The sequence below is a fragment of the Triticum urartu genome, chromosome 7, assembly GCF_003073215.2.
Source record: "Triticum urartu cultivar G1812 chromosome 7, Tu2.1, whole genome shotgun sequence".
Taxonomy (NCBI): Eukaryota; Viridiplantae; Streptophyta; class Magnoliopsida; order Poales; family Poaceae; genus Triticum; species Triticum urartu.
The window spans coordinates 485,410,215-485,437,869 of NC_053028.1; the positions used below are offsets into that span (position 1 = coordinate 485,410,215).

Consider the following 27,655-nt stretch of genomic DNA (forward strand, 5'->3'; position numbering starts at 1 on the left):
TGTAGTCGTACTTGATGAAGTGGAGCTTGAAGTAGTCTTGGGAATCCACTTGACTAAGGTCTTTGGAGCTTCTTCAAATGCATCAATTTCCTCTTGAAGCTTGTCCTTGCCTTTTTGCTTGTAGTCTTGTGGTGGAAGATCATCTTGAGCTTGTGTCCCCTTGAAAGAAGTATACTTCTCTTGTTGAGGGACAAACTTTGTCTTGGGGTATTGATCTTCTTCCCACTCAACTCCATTGGCATTGAACTTTCGTTCAAAACCAACACCTTGATTCTTCCGGTGCATTCCTTGCTTGCGCACAATTTCCTCGAATTGCTTACTCCCGGCAAGGCTTTTGTACACTCCTTTCTCTATAATTCCCTTCAATAAGCTATTTTCTTGCTCAAGTGTGACTTGGCTAAGAGAATCATTAGTGGAATCAAGAGAACTACTAGAAGCAACAATATTGGATTTAACATGATCATTGTTACTACTAGAGGAAGAATCTTTCTTGTTAGACTTGACTTGAGGCATGTAAGTGGATAAGAGTAAACGCTTGGCAATGTAAGAAGAACTTTTCTTGCGGAGATCATCATTGATTGCTTTTAAGAACTCATGCTCTTGCTCAAGATTGAGCTTTTCAAAGCGTAATTTCTCATGAGCTCTTAAAAGTTCTCGATGATCTTCGAAGATGGTGTCATGAGCTAACTTAAGAGTTTTTAGTTCTTTAGTTAGAGACTCAATCTTCTCCTTATCATTGTCATTCGTTTTATCTTGATTAGCATGATTAATTTGTCTTTCATCATAGTATTCATCACTAGAGTTGTCAACAAGCAAATCATCACCTAACAAGTCATCTTCATCACTATTGAAATCAACATACTCGGGGTGTGTTACCTTAGGACCTTTGGCCATGAAGCATCTTCCAATTCCCTCATTTGGTGAGTCAAATATGTCGTAGGAGTTGGTTGACACAAGTGCTAGACCGGCAACACCTTCATCTTGAGTATCTTCGGAGCCGGAGTAATAACTTCTCTCGGAGTGGCTGTCGGAGTCGGAGCCGGATACCCATTCACCAACATGAGCTTGATGTCTTCGTCTTATGTAGCTCCTTGATGATTTTTCCTTCCTTTCCGAATCCTTGCTTCTCCGTGAGTATCTTCGTTCATAACGATCATCTCTACTCCTTCTCTCTCTTGGTGGTGATTCTTTGCTTCTTCTTTTTGGATAATCTTCTCTTCTTTTGTAGGGAGCCGTACACTCATTGGAATAGTGTCCGGGTCTTCCACAATTGTAGCAGTTTCGCTCTCGACTAGAAGATCTTTTGTCATTGTAGGACCTTGACTTGAAGCTTCTATCTTTGCTTCTACTCTTGTAGAACTTGTTGAAGTTCTTCACCATTAAGCTCAATTCTTCATTAAAGTCTTGTTTCTCACTTGATGATGTAGGGGTTTCACATGAGGCTTTATAGGCACCACTTGATTTGTTGTGAAGTTCCTCTTTATCCTTAAGTGACATCTCATGAGCAAAAATTCTTCCAATCACTTCCGTTGGCTTGAGATCTTTGTAATTGGGCATCATTTGGATCAATGTGCACACGATATCATATTTTCCATCCAAGGCTCTTAGAATCTTCTTGATGATGAATCTATCGGTCATCTCTTCACTTCCTAAGCGGGCAATATCATTTGTGATGAGAGCAAGCCTAGAGTACATTTCGGCGACACCTTCACCATCCTTCATCTTGAACTTGTCAAGTTGGCTTTGAAGCACATCCAATTTGGATTCTTGACAGAGTCGGTACCTTCGTGCATATCAATCAAAGTGTCCCAAATTTCCTTTGCATTCTCAAGGCGGCTGATTTTGTTGAATTCTTCAGGGCACAATCCGTTGAAGAGAATATCACAAGCTTGAGCACTGTATTGCAACATCTTCAACTCATCCACGGTAGCTTCACGGTTCGGTTCTCTCCCATCAAAGAAGTCACCTTGCAAACCAACACACACAATAGCCCAAACGGCAGGGTTATGTCCAAGAATATGCATTTTCATTTTATGCTTCCAACTAGCAAAATTAGTACCGTCAAAGTAAGGACCTCTACGGTGATAATTTCCCTCGCTAGACGCCATACTCTCCTAGGTTGTGAAACCAAGGCTATGACCACCAAAAGCTATGGAGATCAAGCAAATGGAGACCAAAGCTCTGATACCACTTGTAGGATCGAAAGTATGTCTAGAGTGGGGTGATTAGACTACTTGACCAAATAAAAACTTAACCTTTTCCCAATTTTAGTTCTTGGCAGATTTTAGCTAATTTAGGACAAGTCAAGCAATCATCACATAATTCAAGCAAGCATGCAAAGAGTATATAGGCAGCGGAAAGTAAAGCATGCAACTTGCAAGAATGTAAAGGGAAGGGTTTGGAGAATTCAAACGCTATTGGAGACACGGATGTTTTTCCCGTGGTTCGGATAGGTGGTGCTATCCTACATCCACGTTGATGGAGACTTCAACCCACGAAGGGTAACGGTTGCGCGAGTCCACACAGGGCTCCACCCAAGGGTAACGGTTGCGCGAGTCCACACAGGGCTCCACCCACGAAGGGTCCACGTAGAAGCAACCACCCACAAAGGGTCCACGAAGAAGCAACCTTGCCTATCCCACCATGGCCATCGCCCACACAGGACTTGCCTCACTAGCGGTAGATCTTCACGAAGTAGGAGATCTCCTTGCCCTTACAAACTCCTTGGTTCAACTCCACAATCTTGTCGGAGGCTCCCAAGTGACACCTAGCCAATCTAGGAGACACCACTCTCCAAGAAGTAACAAATGGTGTGTAGGTAATGAACTCCTTGCTCTTGTGCTTCAAATGATAGTCTCCCCAACACTCAACTCTCTCTCATAGGATTTGGATTTGGTGGAAAGAGGGTTTGAGTGGAAAGCAACTTGGGAAGGCTAGAGATCAAGATTCATATAGTAGGAATGGAATGTCTTGGTCTCAACACATGAGTAGGTGGCTCTCTCTCAGAACATATGAGTTGGAATGGTGTGTGTGTTCTGATGGCTCTCTCTTTGAATGAGAAGAAGGTGGAGGGGTATATATAGCCTCCACACAAAATCCAACCGTTACACAGTTTTCCAATCTCGATGGGACCGAATCAATAAGCTTGGTCGGACCGAAAATGTAAACCTAGCGACCGTTAGTGATTTTCGGTGGGACTGATATGCAACTCGGTAGGACCGATACGGTTAGGGTTTGGGCATAACGTAATCTCGGTGAGACCGATTACACAAACTCGGTGAGACCGAATTTGGTAATTAGCTAACCAGAGAGTTGGTCAGGCAAACTCGGTGGGACCGATTTGCTCTTTCGGTGAGACCGAGTGGAACTCGGTGAGACCGAAAAGTTACAAAGGGGAAACACTGAGTTTACATTGCAATCTCGGTGGGACCGATTCGCTCTTTCGGTGGGACCGAAAAGTTACGAAAGGGAAACAGAGAGTTTGCAACCCCATCTCGGTGAGACCGAGATCCCTATCGGTAGGACCGAATTGCTAGGGTTTGGCAGTGGCTAATGACAAGTGAAACTCGGTGGCGCCGGATAGGAAGAATCGGTAGGACCGAGTTTGGCTTAGGGTTTAGGTCATATGTGGATATGGGAAAGTAGTTGAGGGTTTTGGAGCATATCACTAAGCACATGAAGCAAGAGGCTCATTAAGCAACACCTCATCCCTCCTTTATAGTATTGGCTTTTCCTAAAGACTCGATGTGATCTTGGATCACTAAAATATAAAATGAAGAGTCTTGAGCTTTTGAGCTTGAGCCAATCCTTTGTCCTTAGCATTTTGAGGATTCCACTTTCACATCCATGCCATGCCAATCATTGAGCTTTCCTGAAATAATCATCTTGAAATAGTATTAGCTCAATGAGCTATATGTTGTTATGAATTACCAAAACCACCTAGGGATAGTTGCACTTTCAATCCTCTACTGTCCTGTTCTTTCTTCTTGTATGCTGAAACAGGTTTGGGAATTCACGGCACAGTGTCGCGGACCCGAGCCAGGTGCTTGTCCAGAAACTTGCAGTTTTTCCATTGCCTAGCTGCACCGAAGTAGTGCTTGCAAACAACTCGCGGTCCTCCTGGTCACATGGAGCTGGGCGGTTCATCCACGTCCGCCGCGGTTGTTGCCATGTGAGCCAGAGCCATCTCATCCCCAGAGCCGTGCTCAACCGAGGGAGGTCCAGTAAGCCGAGCTCCCCTTTGTCCACGGGTAGGCATACTTTATCCCAGGCCAATTTGCATTTGGTGTCCGTTATGTTCTCATCCTGGGCCCAAAGGAATTGTCAGCGCGTTTTGTCCACCTCCTTGAGTATTTTCTTGGGCACCTTGAGAACAGTCATAGCGAAAACTGGTAGAGCTGTTAGAACTGCGTGCACAAGCACCCGCCTGCCAGCCATGCTCATCAATCTGCCTTTCCATCCCGCGAGCCTCGAGTGGACCTGATCAATGATGAACTGAAAGTGCACCAGTCGACTTCTTACATAATTTTGAGGTATACATATCAATATACCTACCGCAGCAGTTTAATCATCTACCTTCTTGACGTTTTATGACGGAGTTTGAGTGGGGTCGATCAATGTGGGATATGTACACTTTACGCATGCTGACACGACTGCACCCTAATTGACGAGTGTGTTTTAAATTTGTTGGTTCAACTGCCGCATCAAAGTAACCTCTGCAAATTTTACCAATTTTCAAAAATGTTAGCAATACATGAGATGGAAAGGTAGCGGTCACAATTGTGCACCGGAGTTTTAAATTTAAAACTACAAAGAAATAAAAACAATAGGAACTTGATGGATGAACTCCGAACTCGGCGGTTCTTATGTCACATCCAAATTAATTCCTATAGTGAGCACCATTTAGGCTCTGTTCGGAACAAAGGGAAGAAAAACATAGGATAGAGGAAAAGCCCAGAAACTAGAAAGGAATAGAGGTACAAAACACATGAAATAAAATCGTTGTGCTGCATACAGAATTGCCGTTCGGGACAGAGGAAATCAAATTAGAGGAAATCAGATCATGTGGGTCACATCTTGTAATTTTTAAATGCTAGAAAGATGAGCACCAGCGGTAGTTCACATGCATGTGGGTTCAAATTGTGCATGGTTCGCAGCAGCCTTTCCCTTGATGGACGAGACTTGCCTGCTCCCCCGGCGTGCGCCCATCCGTGCTCCCGCATACGTGGCATGATTTGATTGGAATAAAATAAGGCCCGACCCCACCCTATTAAAATTAGGAGGGAGATGATTAGATTAGAAAGAAAAAAGAGAAAAAGACAGCCGTAGGATGGAGTGGAAGCACGGATGGGAGCATGAGGAGGGAGCAGGCAAGCCGGATCCTCCCCTGATTGCCTCGGGCCAGCGCGAAAACAAGAGCTATGGATGGATGTTTTATTTCCCGTAACAATGTTGGAGATCGGAACTTTCCATCGGATTGGAACGAGTCTATTCCTTCATACCGAAAGGACAAAACACAACGATTCCACAGGAATGTGTTTCCTGTGGGTTTTCCTTTGCTTTTCCTACATACTGAACAGAGTCTTAATGGGCTTGTTGTATGATGCTCCATCGAAATTTCATCTAACCCATGTCAGTCGACATCTTCGTTGAAATTTCATTAATGCATGGTACATAATCATAAAAGTGTTTATTTCATACTATGTAAGTGTCAGTGCATTACAACGGAAACCCATTCAATGCATGGGTGAAATGTTGAGGTCATACTATGGAAAATCAAGTCAACTAGAAATTTCATTTAACATTTCCCTCCTACTGTTACAACATAATACATGTGCAGTGCATGTACTCCCTCCGTTTCAGAATATAAGATGTATTGATTTCCGTGCAAGTCAACCATTTAAATGTTTTGGCCAATATTATAGAATAAAATAACAACATTTGTAATACCTAAGAGATAAAATATGAAACTACTTTTCATGATGGACCAAATAATATAAATTTGGTGTTGTGGATATTGATATATTTTTCTGAAAACCCGGTCAAACATGCACTCGTTTGACTTTTGACAAAACAAATACACCTTATATAAAGGAACAGAGGGAGTATTTGTTTAAATAAAAATATATAGATGATATTTACTTGAATGCCCACACATTATTATGGAGGAAAAATAAGACCTAAATGCAACTTGCTCATTTCCCAATTAAACCGAGGCACCTTGTGCAATGATGTGAACTCTCTTGCCATTCAAGTACCAACTAAACCTAGTTTAGTGTTACAATAGAAAAATATTAAATTGCTCACAAAATATTCCTTCATTCTTTTTTTTATTAAGAACCTTTTCATTTAGTTGATATATAAAAATGATACAACGACACTAAACGGATGCCCGGCCTCTACATAACATGATGCACACAATCAATGTGTTCAATATAACCACAAACTTCCATTTTACAACAAAATAAAAAAGGTAGCCTAAGATGGCGTAAATCCTATCCAAAGATTACCTCCTCATCTATGATAAGAGGAAATCATGCCTGGTCATACGCTCTAACTGGGTAGAAGCCATCATAAAAAGGTCTCTGTTCTCCGTCCTCTACAAGATATAAGTAAAGAGTCATAATGTACAGGAATGATCAACCTAGATAGGAAATTAAACACATCTCTTGTGAAAAAAAACATCATCCCTAGTAAGCCATAGTGCCCAAAATAAGATTGCCACCCTCACAATTATGTGCAGAATTTTTTTTGTCAATACCCTACTACCAGTTGTCGAACATATTGCGCGCACTACGTGAGGGGCAAAGGTTTGAAGCCACTTGAACTATGATCCACACTGCAGAGCAAACTTACACTAAAAATAGGTGTCTAACAGTCTCGTCATGTTGGCAAGAAACAAATTTTACTACCTTACCAACTATGGCGTGTCAAACTATGCTTGTTAAGATCACACCTCCACTAAAAATCAAGGAAATATCTTCACTCGAAGAGGTAGTTTGAGTTTCCACTTTTTTATCGGCAGGAATACTTGCAAAAATATATATGTAGATCGGGAAAAATATATTCTTGAACTCCTTACACATGTTTGTATAAAAATGAAACCATGGTACTTATTCAATTTAATGTCTAAGAAACATAATTTAGTTCACTCCATATATGCATAAAAAGAATAGTCATGGTTACTGGTTAAAGGATTAAGCTGTACAAAACATTTCATCATTGGTTCTATAGTTGTGTTCACTCTGATTTGTTTTAACAAAAAAGTTCTGGAATTAAGCATGGGAAGCAACTTTTTTCCCTCTTTCATACCATTCAATTATGTTTATTTCGTATTCATTTTGATTTCCAGTAGAAAGTCACAACAGAGACTTGCCATGTGAGGAAGACATGGGTTTTAACAAAAAGCCACCTACATAGGTTGCAGATTTGCAAAAAGTGCAAACAGTGGACGGGTGACATTGGAGGACTTAAAAAAATAGCGGACGGGTGACACTATGACATTAAAAGTTCTAATGATAAATATGAAGTTTTCTTCTTCATAAATCGTACTCATCAAAAATAATTTATCGATTGAAGTTTCTGTTGAAACCGCACGGCCCGTTTCAAAATATATAATGATTTGCTTCCAAATTATTCTTAGCGCTTACGATGTTGACTGAAATTAGTTTTCATAATATCCAAATATGTACCTACCTATGTATGCAAATTATTCTAATACACTGGAAATTTATCTATACACAAAGATTGCGGTATCAGATCATATGAAAACATCACTAATTAAAATTTCTTTCTTGATTAAGCAGCTTCTAAGTTAGGAGTCAAAGAGTTCTTACCACCGTACATTGGAGATGATCTTGAACTAAGTGACCTACTTACTGGTGTCGCGTTTGCCTCTGGAGGCAGTGGATATGATCCCTTAACTTCGATACCCGCGGTAAAAAAACATAACAGATGCAGCTCAAAATATAGTTTTTGTTTTGTTTATTTTCAATTTAACTTGAAATTAATCTTGTTGTCATAATTTGTAAATACTATTCTCTCATGCTTCAGACTGCTACTTCAAGTACCGGGCAACTTGAATTATTTCTTGAATATAAGGATAAGCTAATAACTTTAGTCGGGGAGGAGGAAGCGACACGTGTTATCTCTGAAGGCATTTACTTTACTGCCATGGGAGCAAATGACATTGCAAATAATTATTTTTCAATTCCGCTAAGGCGCCATCAATATGATCTTCCTTCTTATGTGAAATTTCTTATCTCTTCCGCGGTCAATTTTACTATGGTAAGGGTTAGTCAATTTTATGATGGTAAGGGTTATAAAATTATGAGGTTATAGTTGTTTCACAGAAACTCATTTGACTCTCTCTCTCCATAAATTATTTTTGCTCTTGAAGGTTTTAAAGTTTTGCATATTTCCACTAGACTCCTATGAACCATTACTTTCATAGTACATGTGAAGTTTCCCTTCGGTTCCATTACAAATATTCTATATCTAAATAGATAGCCCTAGCTAACTTGTTTTTGAGCACATGCAGCTATGGCACCTCATCACAATTGCCACATAACCCTTATTAGCTTTAGTAATTAATTGCATGCATGCCTCCTCCAGTCCATACTTCGCATCTCTCGCACCACAATGTGATTTTTTTCTAACTCCCTTTCAACTAGTAAGTGAGGGCACATATGGTGAATTTAGATAATTTGTATTTCGGAGTGTCGTAGTTGTTTGCTCTACCTTGAAATAAAAAATAATATGGTACTTAAACATCCCAACTAAATAATATTGTCTCTTTGGTAATCAAAGTTTCTAAACATCTACGTTGAAGGATTGAATGCATGTCATACAATCATTTACTTCATGTTGCTTAGAGATTTTAGTTTCTAGAAATATCCTATGCAACATGCGGGGTGTCGTCTAGTGTATATAATTAATGTATTTGTGAATTTACTAGATTGTTGACTTGTTGTATAACATTGAATTCTTTGAGAAATTGTTTCAACATAGAATGTTTTATAATTATTTCCTTATAAGGGTTTCATAAATGATTACACTTGACTACTTGCATTTTCATTATTCCTATATTTTCCATTGATTTACATTCAACCCGGTCACGTATATGTAAGAGGAAATCAGTCTGACATTCTCTTCTATATAGGAATTAAATGATATTGGTGCAAAGAGGATTGGTTTCTTCGGAATTCCGCCAATTGGATGTTGTCCATCCCAAAGAAAACATGGATCAAGAGAATGTGACACACTTCAGAATCAAGCAGCAGAATTATTCAATTCTGGAATAGAAAAGGAAATTGAGAGATTAAATGCAGAACGAAATGTTCATGATTCAAGGTTTGCTTATCTTGATATATACTACAATCTGCTTGATCTCATTCAACAACATGATTTTTATGGTGAGTGTACACTGTCCCCCGGTTGTTACTATTTTAGAGTATTGATGTCTTAGAACCATATTAGTAGAAATACCGGGACACATTAACCTCTTAAATTTTGTAAACTCAAAAACACTACAACAACACTGGATCCTCTACATTCACATTGGTCAGGAAAACAACTTTCACATGGAGAAAGTCAGTAGGTGAAGGATCCTGCCGACCGGCCCATCCTATGAGCAAAAGTCCACCCGGGAAAGGCCTTTCCTAACCGTCATTTCATTACTAACCGGCAATCTTTCATTGGTGTAACGGGTTTCCTGACCAATATATTTTTGGCGATGGACCTTAGTTTCATCATTTGTCAACCGACTGTCCGACAACATAGCCTTGGTTGACCAACCTTCTATTGGTCTAGTTGTGAGATTTTCCAAGGCGACTATGTGACAGCGATGTCTTTGCCAACCAACATTGCCCCACGGGCAAATATAACATTAAATTTACATCTAGATATTTGGTAATGGACACACAGACCAAGCAACCATGGAATTTTTATACCAAAAGAGTGTGGATTCAAAATATCAATATGCATATCCTCCAAAATATTAAGCCACAACCGGATGATAATGGCATACATTAATTCTCACACATATTGTTCATATGTTCACCACATACATCAGGTTTACAAAATGATAGTCAAAAGGTGCATGTCCAATGAAATAGAATTTTCTCCATTACACAAACCATCCAGTTGATGCAAAAAATGATGGGTAGCTCCTCATGCTCGTAGACCATAATACACACCACATTCAATCTTGTTCCGGTTTCTGCATTATGAAGACACTATTCAATATATCTTCTAGTTTCATTTTAGGAGTTACAGTTCCAACAATAAAAAGTGATATAGGAGCACATGTGTTGCACTAGAGCTCTCAATCGCATCTAGTACAACGCTACAAAAGAGGGAGAATGGAAGATGAACAAATACTCATTGTCAAAAGAAAAAGATGAACAAATACAATAGAAAAGATCAAGAATGGTCTCTATTGCTATCAACAACACAAAGCAAGTCAAACACCTAGTAAAAAACTATAGTATATGTTTATCAACCAAAGCATACTAATTTAGAATGATAACAAGATCACAACAAAAAAACAGCGCACATAATCATGTCACATTTTTTAATAATTACACATAATCATGTCACATAGTCTGCAAATCTAGTGTGAGGTGGAGGTGGTGGAGATTCTCCTTTGACAAGCATCATATTGGATTAGATTCATCAACAAACATAAACCACGATAGTAAAGAAACATGTTAAAATATTAAGTAAGGAGGTTAATTTTATGAGTGCATTTAGTAGCCACTTAGATACTATTTAAGCTCCGCGAACCCCTAGCTTTCTCGTACTTGTTAAAAAGATAATCATGATACCATGCCTTACTGGGTTTGGTACGCATAGAAAAAAAATTCTATAGCTAATTGATAGAAATACCTTAGTGCCAGGATGAGTAAGACAACTCGAGCCTATAGGGCTTCATTTGGAAACTAGGCGATTTCCCAGCAAGTTGTAGCAAGAACTTGAGTATTAATTTCGAATGTATTATAAATGAAGGAAATGGTCTAAATCAAGAGCTACTGTTTTTAACATAGAAATATTTCATACTTGCACTATGTGTGAACAAAGAGTATGCATGTGATCTGCATGGGGTTGTAAAATAGTGTTAGTGGATGCTGACATGACACACTTGGTGAGATGGAAGGCCGCATGTTGAGAGAATTAGACTTAGTGAGGATCAACTATTTAAGAATAGTAGATTAATAACTAGTTGGCATCGCACAACAAATAGTCCAAGCTAAGTGGTGAAAACAAATAGGGCTGGTGATTACTTTGCTAGATGGCCATGCAATGGACTTTGTAACATCACTTACATGTCATAAACCATCATATTGATACGGCAACATAGATCTCCTTCTTATTGCAACATTGACAAGAACCTCATAAGTCCCCAGACCTAGGGGCTCCCTGGCCACAGTAGTTTCTTCATTGATTGAGAGAATTCTTGGCTTAGCAACATGAGTTTCAGGACATGTACATGCATATATAAGAACATCCATACCAATTTGACAAATGATTAGTTCAAAAACATGGAAACAAAAAATATATAGATCAGGATGAGAAGATTATGATGCTTTGATGTTAGTGGGTAGAGGAGATTTTGCAAGGGGCTTTATAAAAATTGTTCAATGAACATATACCCCTTCGTTAGCATCTTCTTTGGCATATTCTTCTTCCTTGGGTTCAAATCTTGAGTCATGTAAAACAACAATATATAAATAGCCGCATTCATGGATGATGAATCATTAATTCAATGAACAAAAGTCGCAACACTTCATTACTTGCCAAGAATTATAACATATGCCCCTTCTTTATTTCGTTCATCTAAAGTTTGTGTGAGAACATGTACAGTTGATAGCTTGCATGGTTTAATAGAATTACAATTTGTAACAAATTTTAAGTTTTTTACTTGCTTGGTTCCTTCCCAAAAAATAGTTTGATGCTTAAGAGTAGGTACAACATTTCCCTAATATTGACATAATTGTGACTAGGACTACTATCACCCGTCAATGCACATGCATGAGCAATTTTACTACTAGTGATAGCATATTGGCTAAACCCCAACCTTATCTAAGAAACTGTACTCTAGACATACAAGTTGCACTCTTTGATGGCAGTGATGGGATAGCAATATTATACTAACATACAAATGCAAAAAAGGTAATTACAAGGAAGAATACAACTATGAAGTACAATTATATGCTACAATTAATTATTTGTTTCTAGGGAGCTATTTAGCATCTTAGTTTTTTATTTTATTTTCCTGAAAAGGAGTTGAAACCCCTGGCCTCTGCATCCAAGGATGCACACAACCATCTTTATGATATTACTTAACAGAGCCAGAAAAAACAAATACATGTATCAACCCAAAGCCACCTTCCTGATAACCTCTATCGCTACACATACAAGCTCGATGATGTGCCCTGACCTCGCACCAACACACACCATCTAATATGGTGACCTCGTCAAGCTGCCCCACGGTGAGCCGAGAGCACCAAATGGTGCAGCAGCCCTAGAATCCGTGGCCCCCATCTTTCATCATCCCAACTTTAGGAGGGATCAACACATTGACCTTGTCAGGCCCAACTACCGTCGACGCCACCATGACACCAAAGTGCGCCACTGGCCTATACTCTTCCATCAAGACATATCCATCGTCGAGACCCATCGTCATCTATGTTGTAGAAGCAGCATCACTCCACCTCTGGACCCCTTTAGCTAGCACATGCTCCAAGTATGATATCTCCATGAGGGTGGGCAGAGCCAGACGCCGCCATCGCCCAATCCGGAAGGCCAAGATCAAGGGTATCCCTCGAAGCAAATGACCCTTCCAGCCAAGTCCACGTGGTGGTCGAACACCTCCACGCTTCCGAGATCCATCAGGTGAAGCTCCAAAACAGTGCCTCCAAGGAGGTAAACGATGCCACATGTCGCCACTGTGTGGTCCGACAAGCCAAACCTGAGGTTTCCCTCGGAGCTTGACAGGACAACCACCATGAAGATGCCCTCCAAGGAGGTTAGCAGCACCCGCAGACATCATTTGCAATGATGGATCCATGCAAGGGAGCTTTTAGCATCTTAGTTACACGCGGTGTAGGATAATAATTGAATGCTTCATGCATTTTTACTGAAACTAAACCTCGACAGCTAGCTAATCTTACACATACACTCACCAAACGCAAGAACAACTAAGTTATGAGTTTTTAATCTCATTTTCTCTATACTTCAACCCATACTCACCCTAGTCTCTTCAAATCGTGAACGGTACAAAAATAACACACATATTTTGACATCCACATAGGAGATTGTATGGACTCGGAGCAGAAAACTCACTAGAGTGTAGTTGCATGTCAAGTGGATGGTCTCTTGAAGATGAATGCCCAACATGTGGCCTTATAAGGAACTGACGAAGAGGCGGGACGGCGTGGAGGAGGCAATGGATAAGCAAGATGGCACATGGAGTGCTCCGCCAAGGCTGACACGGTCTTTTAGTACACGTTTAGCCTAGTCTTCCTTGAGATTTGATTGATGCTAGGATGACAACGAGGTAGCAGATCTTGGTGACGGGGTGGGAAGGAACAACCTGGTCCGAGGGGAGGGTTCGAGCTCATGGGGACATTGTGGGGTGGCAGCTGGGTGTGAGGACAATGGCGTGATGTGGAGGATGGCTGGAGAGAGCTGTAAGGGCACCTACAACATGACACATCAAATCTCCCTTGCATGTCTGGACTAGATGGTCGCAACACTTTTGGGCCTCCAACATGGACCATCATTTTGCATCGGACTGATACAAATGTCTGAAATCCCCTAGACCGGCCCCAACTTGGGGGACCTTTAGGGGAGTGCATACGTCATCCATGTCAACGTCCAGCACCCTTAACCCACCCAAAACTACACTCGCACCAAGGTATTTTCACAATCCTCCAAACTATTCCCGCACCAGATGTCGCCCTCATGGCCCCGAACTCCACCACGCCTCCATGTTCCACCACTCATCGCCAACGCAATGGATCCATTGGAGCCCACCACTATGTTGAATCCGAAAGCTATAAATGACAAGAGTTGCATGTGAGGGCGAGATGTCTCCATTCGGATGTCTACGTACACGTCTGGATGTGTCCGCGGACATTTGGGGGAATCAATGCCCTTTGGGATCCAGTTTAGATGGTCAAGGTTTCCCTGTCTTTACCCGGGGAGTGGCCCTGAGTTATCAAACCCACAAAGAGGATGTGCACTACGACATATGCTCTACCAAGTATTTACAAGAGAACGAAATTCTAGTTTTGTAAACGGACCTTAACAACCTTAGGGGTGAATCACTTAGAATTAAAACAGGCATGGGTATGAGGACTTGATTCTTACAACCATATATTTTTGCTAGGGACCACCATGATCTTAATTTGTCCTGACACTCATTAAGATGTTATTGCAACAAGACGAAGTGTGGGATGTGTCCAAACATGTCTTGACCGTCCCGAGACCTACATCAAGAGTCGATTTCCCAACCGCAGACCCTTACCGTCGCACGGGGTTTCCTTGGTTATTAAGAAGCTCTAGTGGTTAAGAATATAATCCGACAAAAGCATTGGGTGTTTAATCACTACAACTCATGTATCCCAAAGGATTGGCATTCTGTTACCGTACTAAACCTTTCAGTCACTGGTGTTCAGAATAGCATTCCCTGTCCTCCCTACTCCTAACCTCCTCCTTCATCGATCTCCAAAATCTTGGGTACCAGCAGGGTCATAGAACGAGAAAGATACAAGAGACAACTACATAATAATTCTAGCACATACATGATGTTAAGTCAAATTCATTCCATTGATCCCTCATAAAAATACATAAGGTTGCAAGGCTATGCCTCAACCTATTGCCTTACGAATTACTCACACATGGCGATTAGATTGCAAGAAGAAATCATTGGAGAAGACATAAAGATAAATGCTTTATTGATAATATGTCTTATAATGGTTGTCAAATGCGACATATGATTACACTTATGGCTAACTTGGAGGGGAGTTGCTGAGATGATGGTGGTGGTGGTTATGGAGATGAGATGGGAAGAGGCGGCACCTACGGTTTGAATATGGGTTCTGGTTTGCGAATGGTCTTCTCGATGCTCCTTTGTTACGATTCTGGTGTTGGCCCCTTTATAGAAGTTGGAGGGTTGGACCTTACGGAACCGCTGGTGTGTTATATGACTATTATTATGAGCGCGAGCGCTCGTACCAGATGTCGTCTTGCGCTTTGACTTCACTGTTGCGCCTCCAATTTCCTTCCTTCTTTCTCCATTTTCTTACGGGACATTTACATCTATGCCCCTAATTTGCGCCCAGTCTCAGACTTACCCCTAATTTCAAAGCATGCTCAAATTTTCCCCTCCGCCGTTAGGTGCACTTACAGAAATACCCTTCTGTGCCGTTACCGTCCGGTCAAAGCAGGTCAAAGCCGGTCAAAGGGCTTTGACCATCCTGAAAAAATAGAAAAAAAATTCTAAAAAATATGAAAATTTGTGGGAACAAAGATACTCAGGTTCGCAAGGTGCGTGCAAAGTTTCATGTCGTTCGTACATTCCAAGAGCTCGTGTTAGAGGAAAAACAATAAATATGTAAGCCTGTGAATAGTAAATTCAAAAAAATAGTAAGAAAATTCAAAAAAATATGAAATTTTTTTGGCATCAAAGAGGCTCGGGTTTGCAAGCTGCGTGCAAATTTTTGTTGTGTTTGGACATTGGAGGGGCTTGTGGAGAAAAAAACAAAATTTGGCTCAGGAAAAAACTTGGGAAAAAATGACTATTTTGTTTTTTCTTGCTAGAGCTCCTCGCATGTCATTTGATCATAAAAACTTGCAAGCACCTTGTGCACCCAAGCCACTTTGATGCCAAAAAAATTCATATTTTTTTAATTTTTTTTGCTATTTTATTTCAAATTTATTGTTCACAAGCGTGCATATTAACTGTTTTTCCTCGCCACGAGCTCCTGGAATGTCCAAATAGCACAGAAATTTGCACACACCTTGGGCACATGAGTATCTTCGATCTCACAAAATTTTAGATTTTTTGCAATTTTTTTCCAGGACGGTCAAAGCTGTTTGACCGGACGGTAACGACGCAAAAGGGCATTTCTATAAAGGCACCTAACGGCGGAGGGGCAAATTTGAGCAGGCTTTCGAATTAGGGGTATATCTGATTAGGTGGTTCGAGTTAGGGACAGAAATGCAAATGGCCCTTTTCTTACTTACTTCTAAAATATGATTTATCTCCATATTTGGCCTCTTTTCATGTGAAACCAAATTAAATAAAGGATTTGCGATCTCTCGAATTCATTACTCATTAGTGGCGATATTGGAGTGATTTTCTTGAATTTTCTGTGATTATCCAGTTTAAACAATTGTGTGATGAGTGCAAAAATATCACTCATTAGGCATCCATTTGATGATTGCGTTGGAGATGCCCTAAGCTTCGCGTTGTTGGGGAAAAATAGGGTGGCCTGAGCGGCGGCTCGTAGTGGGGAATTAGGGATTTTGATGTATTATTGTTGTGGGGAAAGAGTAGTAAGCTTCGCTGACTGGCCAAAATTTGGCATTTATGACTCTTCCTCCGTGTGCATTAATCTATTTAGCCACAAATGGTTGGTCGGTGTTATTTACTAACCAAAATTTCAATGGGTATATAAGCATTCCCAATCGACCGCTTGATACCAAATATGTACGCATTACCGACCGACATTTTGTCAATGTATGTAGGTTTTCCCAACCAACTTTCGTGAATTTTCTCCTCCAATGGTTGGTCAGTGATAAAAACTTTTCGTAGCGGATACATTACGGTGGTGTTGTGAAACTTCATATGAAGTAAAGTAACAAAAGTTGCATAGTGGACCATATGATATATTAAAGAAATCACAATAGTTCCTATCTTTGCGCTTAGGAATATGTGATATGGATGTGTTATCATCGTAACATTTTAGTACTAAATATTTTGAAACTTTCCATTTTGTAGGTTTCCAGGAGGTAACTGAGGGGTGTTGTGGCAGCAATGTGCTAAATGCGGCAATATTCATTCAATACCACCCTGCATGTCCAAACGCTTATGACTATATTTTTTGGGATAGTTTTCATTGTACCGAAAAGGCGTACAACATTGTGATTGATGAGATCTTCCATCAAAACCTACACTACCTAATGTGAATACACTCACATTCTCTCTACCTAAGTTTCACAAATATAGCAAGTAAAACGTTTCTCCTTCCACAATGTGTGAATGCTAGTAGTGTGATATATAAGAAATATGCCACTTTCAATTCAGTATTTGTATCTCCATATAAATTACCCCAAAATGTATTTGTGCAACAACAATTACACCAAATTGATCACATTTATATGCATTAATGTGGGTGTCGATGTGCATATGACAGCAGTTAAGTTCATACCCTAAATTTGATCAACAAGAGGAGCCGGAGTTGCGAGCGGGCAGCCTTTCCAGTTAGTGTAGAGGAAAATTAAACAAAATGGTAGTGACTCCTCCCATTGTGTTTCCATGTTGTTAGAGTGTCTTATACACCATAGCTAGTAACAATAATCTTTTTGTTGATAAATGGCACTTTTATTAACTCAAAATGTACCATCAAGTGGAGACAAGCATGATGAGAAACACCTTTCCCCTGCATAACAAAGATGAACACAACCAACACGAAGAATGACATATTGTCAATAGTAAAGTCATATGAGGCTAAAACTATGCCTATGTCTAAAGAGTTGGTGGACCAATACGGAGAATATGCTGCCACCCATGTTGGGTAAAAACCTCCATGGCCACCTGCTCCAACCGCATATACGCTGCCTTTAGCAGTGATCAGTACTCCATTTGATGTAGCATAGATCACATATGAAGCAAATGTTTACAATAGAATATAACCTACATACAAAGAGATTTTTCCATCAAATAGAATATCATTTCTACATATCCAAAGCAACCATAGTAATGTTGGGTAACGTTGCGGAAAACAAAAATTTTCCTACGGTTTCACCAAGATCCATCTATGAGTTCATCTAGCAACGAGTGATCGGATGCATCTACATACCTTTGTAGATCGCAAGCGGAAGCGTTCAAAGAACGGGGATGAGGTAGTCGAACACGATGTGATCCAAATCACCGGAGATCCTAGCACCGAACGGACGGCACCTCCGCGTTCAACACACGTACGGTCAGCGTAACGTCTCCTTCTTCTTGATCTAGCAAGAGGGAAGGAGAGGTTGAGGAAGATGGCTCCAGCAGCAGCACGACGGCTTGGTGGTGGTGGAGCTGCAGTACTCCGTCAGGGCTTCGCCAAGCGCTATGGAGGAGGAGGAGGTGTTGGAGAGGGAGAAGGAGGCAACCAAAGGCATGGGGTTAAAAGCCCTCCTTCCCCCACTATATATAGGAGGGCCTAGGGGGGGCGCCGGCCCTAGGAGATCCAATCTCCTAGGGGGGCGGCGGCCAAGGGAGGTTTCCCTCCCCCCCAAGGCACCTAGGGGGTGCCTTCCACTTGTGGGACTCTTCCCCTTTTGAAACCCTAGGCGCATGGGCCTCTTGGGGCTGGTGCCCTTGGCCCATGTAGGCCAAGGCGCACCCCCTACAGCCCATGTGGCCCCCCCGGGACAGGTGGCCCCACCCAGTGGACCCCCGGGACCCCTCCGGTGGTCCCGGTACAATACCGGTGACCCCGAAACTTGTCCCGATGCCCGAAATAGCACTTCCTATATGTAATTCTTTACCTCCGGACCATTCCGGAACTCCTCGTGACGTCCGGGATCTCATCCGGGACTCTGAACAACATTCGGGTTACTGCATATACATATCCCTACAACCCTAGCGTCACCGAACCTTAAGTGTGTAGACCCTACGGGTTCGGGAGACATGTAGACATGACCGAGACGACTCTCCGGTCAATAACCAACAGCGGGATCTGGATACCCATGTTGGCTCCCACATGCTCCACGATGATCTCATCGGATGAACCACGATGTCGAGGATTCAAGCAACCCCGTATGCAATTCCCTTTGTCAATCGGTATGTTACTTGCCCGAGATTTGATCGTCGGTATCCCAATACCTCGTTCAATCTCGTTGCCGGAAAGTCACTTTACTCGTACCGCAATGCATGATCCCGTGACCAGACACTTGGTCACTTTGAGCTCATTATGATGATGCATTACCGAGTGGGCCCAGTGATACCTCTCCGTCATACGGAGTGACAAATCCCAGTCTTGATCCGTGTCAACCCAACAGATACTTTCAGAGATACCCGTAGTCTACCTTTATAGTCACCCAGTTACGTTGTGACGTTTGGTATACCCAAAGCACTCCTACGGTATCTGGGAGTTACACGATCTCATGGTCTAAGGAAAGGATACTTGACATTGGAAAAACTCTAGCAAACGAACTATACGATCTTGTGCTATGTTTAGGATTGGGTCTTGTCCATCACATTATTCTCCTAATGATGTGATCTCGTTATCAATGACATCCAATGTCCATAGTCAGGAAACCATGACTATCTGTTGATCAATGAGCTAGTCAACTAGAGGCTTACTAGGGACATGTTGGTGTCTGTTATTCACACATGTATTACGATTTCCGGATAACACAATTATAGCATGAATAAAGACAATTATCATGAACAAGGAAATATAATAATAATGCTTTTATTATTGCCTCTAGGGCATATTTCCAACAGTCTCCCACTTGCACTAGAGTCAATAATCTAGTTACATTGTGATGAATCGAACACCCATGGAATTCTGGTGTTGATCATGTTTTGCTCTAGGGAGAGGTTTAGTCAACGGATCTGCTACATTCAGGTCCGTATGTACTTTACAAATATCTATGTCTCCATCTTGAACATTTTCACGAATGGAGTTGAAGCGACGCTTAATGTGCCTTGTCTTCCTGTGAAACCTGGGCTCCTTGGCAAGTGCAATAGCTCCAGTGTTGTCACAGAAGAGTTTGATTGGCCCCGACGCATTGGGTATGACTCCTAGGTCGGTGATGAACTCCTTCACCCAAATTGCTTCATGTGCTGCCTCCGAGGCTGCCATGTACTCCGCTTCACATGTAGATCCCGCCACGACGCTCTGCTTGCAACTGCACCAGCTTACTGCCCCACCATTCAAAATATACACGTATCCGGTTTGAGACTTAGAGTCATCCAGATCTGTGTCGAAGCTAGCGTCGACGTAACCCTTTACGACGAGCTCTTCGTCACCTCCATAAACGAGAAACATTTCCTTAGTCCTTTTCAGGTACTTCAGGATATTCTTGACCGCTGTCCAGTGTTCCTTGCCGGGATTACTTTGGTACCTTCCTACCAAACTTACGGCAAGGTTTACATCAGGTCTGGTACACAGCATGGCATGCATAATAGAACCTATGGCTGAGGCATAGGGGATGACACTCATCTCTTCTATATCTTCTGCCGTGGTCGGACATTGAGCTGAGCTCAATTTCACACCTTGCAGCACAGGCAAGAACCCCTTCTTAGACTGATCCATATTGAACTTCTTCAATATCTTATCAAGGTATGTGCTTTGTGAAAGACCTATGAGGCGTCTCGATCTATCTCTATAGATCTTGATTCCTAATATATAAGCAGCTTCTCCAAGGTCCTTCATTGAAAAACTCTTATTCAAGTAGGCCTTAATGCTGTCCAAGAGTTCTATATCATTTCCCATCAAAAGTATGTCATCTACATATAATATGAGAAATGCTACAGTGCTCCCACTCACTTTCTTGTAAATGCAGGCTTCTCCATAAGTCTGTGTAAACCCAAACACTTTGATCATCTCATCAAAGCGAATGTTCCAACTCCGAGATGCTTGCACCAGCCCATAAATAGAGCGTTGGAGCTTGCACACCTTGTTAGCATCCTTAGGATCGACAAAACCTTCCGGCTGCATCATATACAATTCTTCCTTAAGGAAACCATTAAGGAATGCCGTTTTGACATCCATTTGCCATATCTCATAATCATAGAATGCGGCAATTGCTAACATGATTCGGACGGACTTTAGCTTCGCTACCGGTGAGAAATTCTCATCGTAGTCAGCCCCTTGAACTTGTCGATAACCCTTAGCGACAAGCCGAGCTTTATAGATGGTCACATTACCATCCGCGTCTGTCTTCTTCTTAAAGATCCATTTATTTTCTATGGCTCGCCGCTCAACGGGCAAGTCAGTCAAAGTCCATACTTCGTTTTCATACATGGATCCTATCTCGGATTTCATGGCTTCTAGCCATTTGTCGGAATCCGGGCCCGCCATCGCTTCTTCATAGTTCGAAGGTTCACCGTTGTCTAACAACATGATTTCTAAGACAGGGTTGCCGTACCACTCTGGTGCGGAACGTGTCCTTGTGGACCTTCGAATTTCAGTAGGAGCTTGATCAGAAGTATCTTGATCATTATCATTAACTTCCTCTCTAGTCGGTGCAGGCACCTCAGAAACATTTTCTTGAGTTGTGCCATTTTCCGGTTCAAGAGGTAATACTTCATCAAGTTCTACTTTCCTCCCACTTACTTCTTTCGAGAGAAACTCTTTCTCTAGAAAGGATCCATTCTTGGCAACAAAGATCTTGCCTTCGGATCTGAGGTAGAAGGTATACCCAATAGTTATCCTATGAAGACGCATTTTTCCGACTTGGGTTCGAGCTTTTCAGGTTGAAGTTTCTTGACATAAGCATCGCATCCCCAAACTATTAGAAACGACAGCTTAGGTTTCTTCCCAAACCATAATTCATACGGTGTCGTCTCAACGGATTTCGACGGAGCCCTATTTAAAGTGAATGCAGCAGTCTCTAAAGCATAGCCCCAAAAAGATAGCGGTAAATCGGTAAGAGACATCATAGATCGCACCATATCTAATAGAGTGCGATTACGACGTTCGGACACACCATTACGCTGAGGTGTTCCAGGCGGCGTGAGTTGCGAAACTATTCCACATTTTCTTAAGTGTGTGCCAAATTCCTGACTCAAGTATTCTCCTCCACGATCTGATCGTAGAAACTTGATTTTCCTGTCACGTTGATTCTCAACCTCACTCTGAAATTCCTTGAACTTTTCAAAGGTTTCAGACTTGTGTTTCATTAAGTAGATATACCCATATCTACTCAAGTCATCAGTGAGAGTGAGAACATAACGATAGCCACCGCGAGCCTCAACACTCATTGGACCGCACACATCAGTATGTATGATTTCCAGTAAGTTGGTTGCTCGCTCCATTGTTCCTGAGAACGGAGTCTTGGTCATTTTACCCATGAGGCATGGTTCGCACGTGTCAAATGATTCATAATCAAGAGACTCTAAAATTCCATCTGCATGGAGCTTCTTCATGCGTTTGACACCTATGTGACCAAGGCGGCAGTGCCACAAGTATGTGGGACTATCGTTATCAACCTTACATCTTTTGGTTTTCACACTATGAACATGTGTAGCATTACGTTCGAGGAAGAATAAACCATTCACCATCGGAGCATGACCATAAAACATATCTCTCATATAAATAGAACAACCATTATTCTCGGATTTAAATGAGTAGCCATCTCGAATTAAACGAGATCCCGATACAATGTTCATGCTCAAAGCTGGCACTAAATAACAATTATTGAGGTTTAAAACTAATCCTGTAGGTAAATGTAGAGGTAGCGTGCCGACGGCGATCACATTGACCTTGGAACCATTCCCGACGCGCATCGTCACCTCGTCCTTTGCCAGTCTCCGCTTATTCCGCAGCTCCTGCTTTGAGTTACAAATGTGAGCAACTGCACCGGTATCAAATACCCAGGAGCTACTACGAGTACTGGTAAGGTACACATCAATTACATGTATATCACATATACCTTTTGTTTTGCCGGCCTTCTTGTCCGCTAAGTATTTGGGGCAGTTCCGCTTCCAGTGACCACTTTCCTTGCAATAAAAGCACTCAGTCTCGGGCTTGGGTCCATTCTTTGGCTTCTTCCCGGCAGCTTGCTTGCCGGGCGCGACAACTCCCTTGCCGTCCTTCTTGAAGTTCTTTTTACCCTTGCCCTTCTTGAACTTAGTGGTTTTATTCACCATCAACACTTGATGTTCCTTCTTGACTTCTACCTCTGCTGATTTCAGCATAGCAAATACTTCAGGAATGGTCTTTTCCATCCCCTGCATATTGAAGTTCATCACAAAGCTCTTGTAGCTTGGTGGAAGCGACTGGAGGATTCTGTCAATGACCGCATCATCCGGGAGATTAACTCCCAGCTGAGTCAAGCGGTTATGTAACCCAAACATAGTGAGTATGTGCTCACTAACAGAACTATTTTCCTCCATCTTACAACTGAAGAATTTGTCGGAGACTTCATATCTCTCGACCCGGGCATGAGCTTGAAAAACCATTTTCAGCTCTTCGAACATCTCATATGCTCCATGTCTCTCAAAACGCTTTTGGAGCCCCGGCTCTAAGCTGTAAAGCATGCCGCACTGAACGAGGGAGTAGTCATCGGTACGTGCCTGCCAAGTGTTCATAACGTCTTGTTCTGCAGGGAGAACAGGTGCATCACCCAGCGGTGCTTGTAGGACATAATCTTTCTTGGCAGCTATGAGGATGATCCTCAGGTTCCGGACCCAGTCCGTGTAGTTGCTGCCATCGTCTTTCAGCTTGGTTTTCTCTAGGAACGCGTTGAAGTTGAGGACTATGTTGGCCATTTGATCTACAAGACATATTGTAAATATTTTAGACTAAGTTCATGATAATTAAGTTCATCTAATCAAATTATTCAATGAACTCCCACTTAGATAGACATCCCTCTTCTAGTCATCTAAGTATAACATGATCCGAGTCAACTAGGCCGTGTCCGATCATCACGTGAGACGGACTAGTCAACATCGGTGAACATCTTCATGTTGATCGTATCTTCTATACGACTCATGCTCGACCTTTCAGTCTTCTGTGTTCCGAGGCCATGTCTGTACATGCTAGGCTCGTCAAGTCAACCTAAGTGTTTGCATGTGTAAATCTGTCTTACACCCGTTGTATGTGAACGTTGGAATCTATCACACCCGATCATCACGTGATGCTTAGAAACGAACGAACTGTCGCAACGGTGCACAGTTAGGGGGAACACTTCTTGAAATTATTATGAGGGATCATCTTATTTACTACCGTCGTTCTAAGTAAACAAGATGCATAAATATGATAAACATCACATGCAATCAAATAATAAAAGTGACATGATATGGCCAATATCAGATAGCTCCTTTGATCTCCATCTTGGGGCTCCATGATCATCTTGTCACCGGCATGACACCATGATCTCCATCATCATGATCTCCATCATCATGATCTCCATCATCGTGTCTCCATGAAGTTGCTCGCCAACTATTACTTCTACTACTATGGCTAACGCGTTTAGCAATAAAGTAAAGTAATTTACATGGCGTTTCTCAATGACACGCAGGTCATACAAAAAATAAAGACAACTCCTATGGCTCCTGCCGGTTGTCATACTCATCGACATGCAAGTCGTGATTCCTATTACAATAGCATGAACATCTCATACATCACATATATATCATTCATCATTCATCACAACTTTGGCCATATCATATCACAAAGCACTTGCTGCAAAAACAAGTTAGACGTCCTCTAATTGTTGTTTGCAAGTTTTACGTGGCTGAAGTAGGGTTCTAGCAAGAACGTTTTCTTACCTACGTGAAAGCCACAACATGATTTGTCAACTTCTATTTACCCTTCATAAGGACCCTTTTCATCGAATCCGCTCCAACTAAAGTGGGAGAGACAGACACCCGCCAGCCACCTTAAGCAACTTGTGCATGTTAGTCGGTGGAACCGGTGTCACGTAAGCGTACGTGTAAGGTTGGTCCGGGCCGCTTCATCCCACAATACCGTTGAAGCAAGATAAGACTATTAGCGGCAAGAAAGTTGACAACATCTACGCCCACAACAAATTGTGTTCTACTCGCGCAAGAAGAACTACGCATAGACCTAGCTCATGATGCCATTGTTGGGGAACGTTGCAGAAAACAAAAATTTTCCTACGGTTTCACCAAGATCCAGCTATGAGTTCATCTAGCAACGAGTGATCGGATGCATCTACATACCTTTGTAGATCGCGAGCGGAAGCGTTCAAAGAACGGGGATGAGGTAGTCGAACACACGTGATCCAAATCACCGGAGATCCTAGCACCGAACGGACGGCACCTCCGCGTTCAACACACGTACGGTCAGTGTAACGTCTCCTTCTTCTTGATCCAGCAAGAGGGAAGGAGAGGTTGAGGAAGATGGCTCCAGCAGCAGCACGACGACTTGGTGGTGGTGGAGCTGCAGTACTCCGTCAGGGCTTTGCCAAGCGCTATGGAGGAGGAGGAGGTGTTGGAGAGGGAGAAGGAGGCAACCAAAGGCATGGGGTTAAAATCCCTCCTTCCCCCACTATATATAGGAGGGCCTAGGGGGGGCGCCGGCCCTAGGAGATCCAATCTCCTAGGGGGGCGGCGGCCAAGGGAGGTTTCCCTCCCCCCAAGGCACCTAGGGGGTGCCTTCCACTTGTGGGACTCTTCCCCTTTTGAAACCCTAGGCGCATGGGCCTCTTGGGGCTGGTGCCCTTCGCCCATGTAGGCCAAGGCGCACCCCCTACAGCCCATGTGGGCCCCCGGGACAGGTGTCCCCACCCGGTGGACCCCCGGGACCCCTCCGATGGTCCCGGTACAATACCGGTGACCCCGAAACTTGTCCCGATGCCCAAAATAGCACTTCCTATATATAATTCTTTACCTCCGGACCATTCCGGAACTCCTCGTGACGTCCAGGATCTCATCCGGGACTCCGAACAACATTCGGTTACTGCATATACATATCCCTACAACCCTAGCGTCACCGAACCTTAAGTGTGTAGACCCTACGGGTTCGGGAGACATGTAGACATGACCGAGATGACTCTCCGGTCAATAACCAACAGCGGGATCTGGATACCCATGTTGGATCCCACATGCTCCACGATGATCTCGTCGGATGAACCACGATGTCGAGGATTCAAGCAACCCCGTATGCAATTCCCTTTGTCAATCGGTATGTTACTTGCCCGAGATTCGATCGTCGGTATCCCAATACCTCGTTCAATCTCATTGCCGGCAAGTCACTTTACTCGTACCTCAATGCATGATCCCGTGACCAGACACTTGGTCACTTTGAGCTCATTATGATGATGCATTACCGAGTGGGCCCAGTGATACCTCTCCGTCATACGGAGTGACAAATCCCAGTCTTGATCCGTGTCAACCCAACAGATACTTTCAGAGATACCCGTAGTCTACCTTTATAGTCACCCAGTTACGTTGTGACGTTTGGTATACCCAAAGCACTCCTACGGTATCCGGGAGTTACACGATCTCATGGTCTAAGGAAAGGATACTTGACATTGGAAAAACTCTAGCAAACGAACTATACGATCTTGTGCTATGTTTAGGATTGGGTCTTGTCCATCACATTATTCTCCTAATGATGTGATCTCGTTATCAATGACATCCAATGTCCATAGTCAGGAAACCATGACTATCTGTTGATCAACGAGCTAGTCAACTAGAGGCTTACTAGGGACATGTTGGTGTCTGTTATTCACACATGTATTACGATTTCCGGATAACACAATTATAGCATGAATAAAGACAATTATCATGAACAAGGAAATATAATAATAATGCTTTTATTATTGCCTCTAGGGCATATTTCCAACAAGTAAGGTAGACGCTCTCACCCTTATTAGCATACTATTTTTTTGGTATTCTGTTAATAGTAAGGTAGATGCTCCCACCCTTATTAGTGTACTAAATTTTTTTAGTATTCTGCCAAGCCAGTGACCATGTATATATAGGCAACAGTTGTGGAGAGATGCAAAGTGGATGCTATTTGGATGACTAAATGATGTCTACTACGCAACTTTATTCTTGTAGACGCGTGTTGGGCCTCCAAGCGTAGAGTTTTGTAGGACAGTAAATTTTTTCCCTCAAGTGGATGATCTAAGGTTTATCAATCCATCGGAGGTGTAGGATGAAGATGGTCTCTCTCAAATGACCCTCCAATCAAATACAAGAAATTCTTGTGTCCCCAACACACCTAATACAATGGCAATTTGTATAGGTGCACTAGTTCGGCGAAGAGATGATGATACAAGAGTAATATGGATGGTAGAAATATATTTTTACAATCTAAATAAATAAAAACAGCAAGGTAGAAAATAGTAAATAGGCACAAAAACGATATTGCAATGCTTGAAAATGAGGCCTAGGGTCCGTACTTTCGCTAGTGCAATCTCTCAACAGTGCTAATATAATTGGATCATATAACCATCCCTCAAAGTGCAATGAAGAATCACTCCAAAGTTCCTATCTAGCGGAGAATATAAGAAGAAATCGTTTGTAGGGTACGAAACCACCTCGAAGCTATTCTTTCCGATCGATCTATCCAAGAGTTCATACTAAAATAACACCAAATAATTTCAGATTCATAATACTCAATCCAACACAAAGAACCTCAAAGAGTGCCCCAGGATTTCTACCGGAGAAACAAAAGGCGAGAACGTGCATCAACCCCTATGAATAGATTACCCCAATGTCACTACGGGAATCTGC

The 27,655-nt window shown here is 42.2% G+C and overlaps 1 protein-coding gene across 3 annotated transcripts in view; it reads left to right on the top strand.

Moving 5' to 3' along the window:
• Window positions 1-17,415, top strand: part of LOC125524852 (GDSL esterase/lipase EXL1-like) — a 30,508-nt gene extending 13,093 nt beyond the window's left edge. The window contains exons 2-5 of one of the 3 annotated variants that reach the window (XM_048689875.1): window positions 7,806-7,936; window positions 8,053-8,286; window positions 9,161-9,413; window positions 17,009-17,415. In XM_048689875.1, coding sequence (XP_048545832.1) covers window positions 7,806-7,936; window positions 8,053-8,286; window positions 9,161-9,413; window positions 17,009-17,196 — 806 coding nt within the window. In that variant the 3' untranslated portion in view covers window positions 17,197-17,415. The remainder of the gene's footprint in view (window positions 1-7,805; window positions 7,937-8,052; window positions 8,287-9,160; window positions 9,414-17,008) is intronic. The other 2 variants (XM_048689876.1, XM_048689877.1) reach the window with 2 other exon arrangements.
• The last annotated feature ends 10,240 nt before the right edge of the window (window positions 17,416-27,655 follow it).